Here is an 8185-nt window from a genome sequence, read left to right on the forward strand (position 1 = left end):
CTAGTTGATGTTGACGATGCCTTTTTGTTGATATTATACATTGTTGTTGCTAATTGCGCAGTGTTATTGCTAGATATACGTTAAACGACGTATAAAAAGAACGTTGTGTTAAAACAGGAATAAAGATCCCAGAGATGTTCCCTTTATTTTATTTTTTTGCTTCAAATATATTTTGAAAGCCTAAAATCGGCGCACAATGGCTACGGAATAAATGGAAAATTAAATAAGCTCTATTTTATTTAATTTTTTTTTACACACTTTTACGCACTGCTTAAACCACTTAAATTTGAACTTATTTATTTGATTTTATTTAATTTTCTACATCGATTTTTTTTTTTGCGCGCGTGTAAGTGCCGACCTTTTATTTATTTATTTAATTTAACAATTTAAAGCAATTGGCTATAACTTGATTATTTCTTCTTTTACACCGATTTTATTATCCTCTGACTTTTTCCGCAATCGATTACAACGCAGCTACCGTACACAATTTCGCACTCTCAAGAGCCTAACCCTACCAACAACTCTCCACTGCACTGCTGTCTTGTCATCGCAATAAGCGCTATTGAAACGTAACGAAAGGTTGCGTGTTGCGGCCCCTTTTCATTAAATGTAATAAAAGCAATATACAAAAATTAACCCATCAAGAGGGAGGCTAGCAAGCAGACGGACCAGGTCGGCAAACATCAAAGTGACCAGGCGGCGTATACGCGCCGCCGTGAAGTCGAAAAAAAAATACATTGAAAAAATAACTATTTATGTACATACTTGGTAAAACAAAATGAAGCAATGAACTAGTCGGCGAATTCCCCAAAGAGGGTTAAGTGAAGCGGAGTTCAAACAGCCGTGGCGCAAAGTGTATGCGGAGCAGACAAGTACGCACACTTATTTATGTCTACATATACATACATACATTTATATGTATGTCTGTACTACATATACATTAGGGTGATCTTTAAAATCAAATGAACGATTTCTTTCAGTCTTACCCCTCAATCGGTAATACCACGGTTACATATATCACATATAAATTTTGGTACCGGTTGGAGTCGGTTAAGATGGCATCTGAAATTTTACCCTTGTGCGACACGCCTTAACTGACTTTTGGGTATTAGATGAAAAAAAGTTAATTTTAATTTTTTTCGTCTCCATAGAGGAATCTGAATTTGCACCCTGCACCTGGTTAAGACGTGCCTAACCGCCTAACCGCCTACAAAAATGTATTTGTGATAAATAAAAGTAAATTAAAAATAAAAAATTTAAATTTGCTTCCCACATTTAAGGATCACCCTAATATACATAGATTGCTAGAAATAAAAATGAACACAACAAATCGAAGATGTTGAAGATGATGATGAGTACGCTGAAAAATGATACAGTGGCCTCCAACGCGCCGTTCTCCTCCGCTGTAATGGTTACATAGGCGCAAAACTTGCTTGCGACTACAGAGCTGAGCCAGGGAAGGCAGTGGTGGAGGGTTGACGGCGCCTGCAGCGTAAACTGCATAGAGTGCCAAGGCAGCAAAGGTGCTTACGATGAACCGACCGAACGACGTTGATATCAACTGAGACGAAATTTTCACAATGCTACGCACATAAACGCGACTTAAAACAAAGGTAAAAAAAAATTTTGAAAAATATATGTATATGTAACAGACATAGGGAGTGGGACGCAACGGTATGCGACACGACGCGGTATACGCATATTATGCTCTCAAACTCTGTACTCATATGTACATTTGTATGTATGGATGTATGTATTTAGATATGGGTTGTTTGTGTATGCCATACACAGTCTGTCTCTTTGGGGAGCTAGTGGAGTCACTCACTCGCGCACGCACTTCAGTCTCCCAGCTGAGCAGTATAGCGAAATGCATAAACGAACGAAAAAAAGCTGCAAAAAGTAAAGCATAAAAAGAAATAACGCAACGACAGACGCATTGAACAATTGAAAATAATTATTTATTAATTAAACATTTATTTTTGCTTCGTTGCAAAATTTAACATCGATCAGCACTTTGAATGCAGCCATTTTGACACTTTGCTAGAGTATTGACAGCCGACCAAGAGAACGATCGACTGGCACTGGTATACTTTGTGACTATTTGACTTTTGTGGGCTGTGTGGAGTTGCGAGCGGGGTTGCGAGCGGGAAAGTCGTTGGCATTTGATTGCCTGCATGCAGAAGAAAAGTATGCACACACTACTAAATAGTGCGCCGGCGAGCGGTGAAGTTAACCGATTTTCATTCTCAACAACAACAACAACAGCAACACCAAAAATGCAGCCGACTTGTTTCTTTCTGTCTGGTGCAAGCTTGCACCGGCATTTTCACTGCATTAGTTCACTCGGCATTGCATTTGGCCATCAATTTGAAATTTTCCAGACTGTAGACGCACTCACGCATACATACATAAGTACATATGTACATATTTTTATTTTCTTTGCAAAATAACACAAACTTTTCAAAGCATTTTCATTCTCATTATTTTAATATTTTATCAACAAAGCTGGCAACTCGCTGCGCACTTAGTCGTTCTCACTAAAACACAAATATTTATTGTAATACACTGACTGACTGAATGGCGCTGGCAAAAACGGTAAAGAAGCCACAGACGGAAAAATTGACTATTATTGAATTTATACGGTGAATAGAAAAGTATGGATAACGTTGGCTTTGGCGACGGCGCCTCCTACGCTGCTTTTGCCCACACACGGCAACACTCCTAGTAGCTCTTTTTGCTCACACGCACAGCGTCTGCTGCTCACACACTTATGTACCTACATACATACATGTACTCAAATAGTGTAATAAGTAGTTAGTACGCGTTTCGTTTTACGCGTAATTTAATTATTAAATACTTTTCACGCGAATGAAATTGTATTTGCCACACAAATTTCCATTCATTTGTACTTCAACTTCACTTGCACTTTGCGCAGCTATCGGTTATTGGCATTTTTTTACCTTTTATGTACACTTGTATATTTTTTTTCTCCTGTTTTGTAATGGCTGTTTAATTTTTCGGTGCGTTTCTTCCGCACACAAATTTTCGATACGACCGCACCACGTCCAAATGTCGCAAACACTCAACGCGTTCAACTACGGCTGACTGCGTTATACCAGAATTTCCGATGGCCGCCAACGCTCAGTATGGCTGCTACATGCACACGTACACACGCTCATACACTCATGCATTTATACTCTTTATCATGCTCTATGCTTTGTGCACTCTTTCACCGTTAATTGCATTTCCAGCAGCGGCGCGCTCAGTTGCATGTGTGGATTTTGGAATTTTCCAGGTATTGTGTGCTTGTATGGGTGTGCCAGCGCGAGAGGGAGAGTTTAATGTGAATGCGTGTTAGTGCAATGGTATGCGTGTGGGATTTTGTGAATACCCAATTTGCCAAATGATTTCGTATCGCCGTCGTTTCCGACTCGACCGATGAGTAGCACAGTTCGCCGGCGAACTGCAAAAACGATATACTACTACCGATGCTCTAAATTTTTAACAAAAACCGTATTCGATTTCACTAGGCCGATATCGAATCGAATTCGATTCTATGGGTAAAAAATGAAGTCGGAACGACGCACAGTGGTTCAGCCCCATACAATTTTTGGAGAAAATTAGAAGGAGTATGGACATAAATCAAGAAAAAAAAAACGAAAAATAGGTGTTATCGGTTTATGTTAAAGCATACGTTCCATACGAAGCTAACCTCAAAAACGCCTTAAAAATTGCATTCAAAAGGCACAGATAATCGTAGGACTCCGAAAATTTCGTTCATATATTAACAATAATAGGGCACGTAAACATACAAAATATTAGCAAGAGCGATTTACTTTAACGCATACCTGCCATACAAACCTAACCTCAAAAACGCTAACCAATTTCATTAGAAGCGCAGCGATGAGTGTACCACTCCGAAATTTTGTCGATATATTTGTAAAAATAACATGGGTAGACACCCTCAAAATATCGGAAAAAATAAAAATTTCATTAAATTTAATATTTATGTATACTGGATGGAAAATCAAATAATGTAAGGACATTTTTAATAATAGGACATATGCTTCTTAAGATAAACACTAAATGTTCTGTTAGAGTGATGTTCGTTTCAGAGTTCTGTCACTTGAAACAAGTATGTATTTTTAATTTTTTTGTATGTAGGTATTTAATCCCATAACTTTACTGGCTTAGTTTTCAAACTTGAAATTGTATTTGCTGCCAAATCTTGTAAAACCGGATCACCCAAAAACGACAAAATCAGACCATCACCAAATAATTTTTTTCCGCAGGAATACCACTGTGCGACGTTGCGTTTTGTATGAAAAAAACGAAATTATGTGAAATTTTGCATTTATGACTTTTACTTTTCCCTCTCTAAGCCGGTCTCAACCGGTTTTTTTTTATCAACTGTCAACCTGCACTAGTAGGCAAAAGAGCCATAGAGGACCAAAGACGAACCGTAAAACTTAATCGAAGCCGAACTGGACCTATGGCTTACAAGGAGATACACTGGCAACTAGCTTAGCGTGAACACCGTTAGGTTTTCTGTCTACCGAATACATGAACAGTTCCACAGTTGCTCTGAACTAATTACTCTCAGCATTTATTTTGGAATGCAATATAAAATTGTAAAGTTTCAACGAAATTGTTTAAGTACTTAGTAAAATTCTCTAAAACATTGCTATACTAACTCAAAATTTAAACTTGCCCTGCTGGGGATTGGAGTTGCCATTGCCCAATGCCAGCTTCAGGCCCAACATTGCCATTTTCTCTGCCTTCAGGTAGTGCTCATCTTCGAATTGACAAAGAAATTTCGGATAGGCATCCGTGCTGATGTCTGCTTCGAGAAAGTTCCACTGCGGTATATCAATGGTGAACGGTTTCGTTGCAATATTAGGAAATCCACTCGATACAACGTCCGATCTTGGCATCACGCCCGAGTCCATATGGCTACCATCACATATGCCGTTCCCCACAACATCAATGTTTGTAATTGATTGCGTCTGTTCCAACAACTCAGGTGTGTTGCAGTTCATTTGTTTAAAATGCTGATCCAGATAATTTCCATAAGAAACATCATTCAAGCCATTTTCTGTTGCGCCACCACAAACGCCATTTGCTACGGAAAGTATCACAACATCAGCGTCGTCCTCGCATTTAGGTACTGCGCTTATGGGCGTGGTTGGTTCGCTCACTCCCCTTAATTGATTTACACTTGTCGTTGATGTCGTTGTTATTGTTTCCGTTGCTGCGGACGGTGCTATTGGCAAATTTTCATCAGCAGCTGATGATGACCCCGTTATTTTCCTGGGGCTGATATCCGGAGACGTGCCAGTGGTGGCACTCGTTGGCGGCGAGATGCTGGTAGGCGTGGTCGCGCCCCCATTCAGACTGGGAAATTTCCCATGGCCCGCCTCAGTTTCGCTGCCCGAAGCAAGCTCATTCTCATTGCCGGCACACTTGAGCAGCGCTTTCGTGAGCTTCTTCTGCGCAGTGTTCGCGCTACGACGAGGCGTAAGAGTTTTAATTTTCACCAAACAAGAGGAACCAGCACCGAAGAGTACATCCGAGTAGAGGGTGCCGGGACGGCAAACTGATGTAGTGTCAACTGGGCTAACATAAGTTGCTTTATCGGTGATCTTCATTGGCGTATTGGGGAATTTTAGCCATGTTGGTGAACGCTTGCGCAGTGATTTCGATTTCTTGCCAGTAACGGAAATGCCGTTGTAACCGGATATTTGCTTCTCCGAACGTTTCCAACTGCCAGACTTTACTTTAGTTGGCGGCTTAAGAGTCGACTTTGAAGTGCTGGGCCCTTCTTTGGGTGCATGGTTGCTACTGCTGCTGTAATTATGGCTGCTGATGCTATTGCTCGGCCTATCCGATGAGTCTTTCGCTGGTGTCTTCAGCAACTCCGAAATAGATTTTTTCGAATCAGTTTTCGAGAGTGAACGCTTACACTTATCCGATTTCTTATTCGGCTTTGGGGAATTCGCTTGTTGTGCCTGATGTGGTTGCTGTCGATTTGAACTACTTGCGTGTTTGCTGCAAATGAAAAGAGCAAAAAAATTTGGCAGCGTTACAGTCTTATCAATTTCATTAGGGACTAACTACGCAACTACTTTTTCGGTTACTTTGAATTTTTTGAGCAAATAAAACCGCTGACCATTTTGGTGAGAAACATTTGCAGTAGAGCTTGGAATTTCTATGCTTTCCAAGCTAATTTATGGGATAATTTTTTTGACAAATCCAATGCAAGTTTATAAAACAAAAAAATTTTAAATGTTGACTGTCGTTATCGACGACAATGGAAGAACTTCTATGAAATAAAAAGGATTGCGATTAACTTAACTCTAAAAGTTAGGATGACTTTGCTGTAGAAACCTAATAAGTGCAGTTTAGGAAATGGTAGTGGGGTAGCGGGGTTCAACAATTTTCGCTTCTGTTACATTTCAGTAATTCTGAACAGACTCATAAATTGTTTACGTTGATGAGCGGCTTGCTTTATTTCCAGTACATTCTATGAGTACTTGGACCAAATCTGTATATGAAAAATACGGCCGCGCTTTGTGTTTGCGATGCCAGGTTGGAAAAATATGTATTTAAAGTTCGCTAATAGACTGAGACCTATGTACAGATATGTAGTAGTTAGTAGAGCTCTTGAAATTGTTCGAATAATTCGATTATTCGAATATTCGAACGTTCGAATGGCAATTGTTTGTACGATTGGAAATCGAATGTTACTATTCGAATAGTTGATTCTCTTCGATTATTCGAATAGTCGCAAAGCTACGATTATTCGAATACCTTCTTAAAATCGAATATTCGATCGTTGTAATAAGTGTTATTTGTCAAAAAAAAAATAAGAAGTTATAAATTTTGTGTGTTTTTGTGAACATGAGTGCAAGAAAACTAAGTTGGGTGTGGAGTTTTTTTACGAAATGCAGTGATGGTAAGCAAGTTACCTGCTCCATTTGTGGAGCAGTCCTTAGTTTCCACCACTCCACTTCCTCGCTAAGCACTCACTTGAAACAAGTCCATAAGAAGGAACCGATTCGTGGTGGTGGCATGTAAGTACAAATAAAGAAAAATATAAGTTATAAGTAAAATATAGAGCACAAGCTTGTTACACATATGTAGAACACCGGACACGAATATCGATGCAACAAGTGGTGAATGCGTTGAAACGCAGGCGAGCACCTCGGGTGGCCGTAAGAGAAAAAAGCACGACACCGTTCATGACTGCACATTAGAACGTCAGGAATTGATATCTCGTGGAGTGGCACGCCTAATCGCAAGTAACATGTTTCCAATCTCTTTCGTTTCCTCTGAAGGCTTTCGCGACTTTATGAAGTTATTGGAACCAGGGTACAAAGTTCCCTCTCAACAAAGTATACTCTCACGCTTACAATTGTTTTATAATGACGTAAGAGAAAAAATTGCAAACGATTTGGCGGAGGTAGAAAGCGCATCAATTTCAGTGGACGAATGGACATCAAGAACTCAAGATTGTTTTTTATCAGTCGAAGCCCAGTATATTGACAAAAATAGTGAATTGTGGAAAGTTACACTTTGTAACGAGCAAATAGAAGGTAAATCTATTAAAATAACTACCTTGTATGTAGATATATAAAATAAACACATACACTCATACATACATGCATAATTTGTGTTTTAATTTTAAGACATGTCAATTGTTTAAATAATTTGTATTTATAGACCGACCAAATGTAGAAAACATTGCATCGGCAATAGAAGTAGTTTTAGCCGATTGGAACATTTCCGATAAAACGCAAGCGATAACGCACGACAGTGCATCAGTCATGAATGCAGCAGGGCAACAACTTTTTAATATAGGGGACAGCATCAAGTGCAGCGCTCACCTTTTGCAGCTTGTGATAAAAGACGCATTAGCAGCTGTACCTGATTACGATAAAATTTGCAAAAAAGGACGAAATTTAACAGCACATTTTCATCGCTCAAATATTGGCAAAACTGCACTAGTAAACCGCCAAGTACAGTTGGGGATAAAGGAAAATCGACTCATACAATGCTGCGAAACACGTTGGAGCTCCAAATATTACATGTGTGAGAGGCTGCTTTTGAATCGAAATGCAATATGCCTAGTTTTTCATATAAAACCGTTACAAAAACTTGCGATGCGCTGAGGCTAGAAATGCAA

The 8185-nt window shown here is 39.4% G+C and overlaps 2 protein-coding genes and 1 long non-coding RNA gene across 3 annotated transcripts in view; 1 reads left to right on the plus strand and 2 right to left on the minus strand.

Moving 5' to 3' along the window:
- Positions 1-159: 159 nt before the first annotated feature.
- On the minus strand, positions 160-3118 carry LOC118743228. Its single transcript, XR_004993440.1, has 2 exons — positions 2961-3118; positions 160-200 (listed from the first exon to the last, which is right to left on the minus strand). It is a non-coding gene; the product is annotated as an uncharacterized LOC118743228 (long non-coding RNA).
- Positions 3119-4694: 1576 nt separating this feature from the next.
- On the minus strand, positions 4695-6172 carry LOC118743932 (flocculation protein FLO11-like). Its single transcript, XM_036476693.1, has 2 exons — positions 6138-6172; positions 4695-6048 (listed from the first exon to the last, which is right to left on the minus strand). Exons 1-2 carry the CDS (start codon positions 6170-6172, stop codon positions 4695-4697), a joined length of 1389 nt encoding a protein of 462 aa, XP_036332586.1.
- A 1104-nt stretch (positions 6173-7276) lies between these two features.
- LOC118743933 overlaps positions 7277-8185 on the plus strand; it is a 3222-nt gene continuing 2313 nt past the window's right edge. Inside the window, exons 1-2 of the mRNA XM_036476694.1 lie at positions 7277-7595; positions 7723-8006. Coding sequence (XP_036332587.1) covers positions 7307-7595; positions 7723-8006 — 573 coding nt within the window. The 5' untranslated portion in view covers positions 7277-7306. The remainder of the gene's footprint in view (positions 7596-7722; positions 8007-8185) is intronic.

This window comes from Rhagoletis pomonella, unplaced genomic scaffold (genome assembly GCF_013731165.1).
Source record: "Rhagoletis pomonella isolate Grant_MI unplaced genomic scaffold, Rhpom_1.0 Rhpom_scaffold_00007, whole genome shotgun sequence".
Lineage (NCBI taxonomy): Eukaryota > Metazoa > Arthropoda > Insecta > Diptera > Tephritidae > Rhagoletis > Rhagoletis pomonella.

Excerpts from the sequence above, each read along its gene's own strand:
- LOC118743932 (XM_036476693.1), bottom strand. The coding sequence starts at position 6,172 with ATGGTCAGCGGTTTTATTTGCTCAAAAAATTCAAA. Across the intron at positions 6,049-6,137 it reads ATTTGCTCAAAAAATTCAAA|CAAACACGCAAGTAGTTCAA; the intron begins GTAACCGAAAAA and ends TTTCATTTGCAG.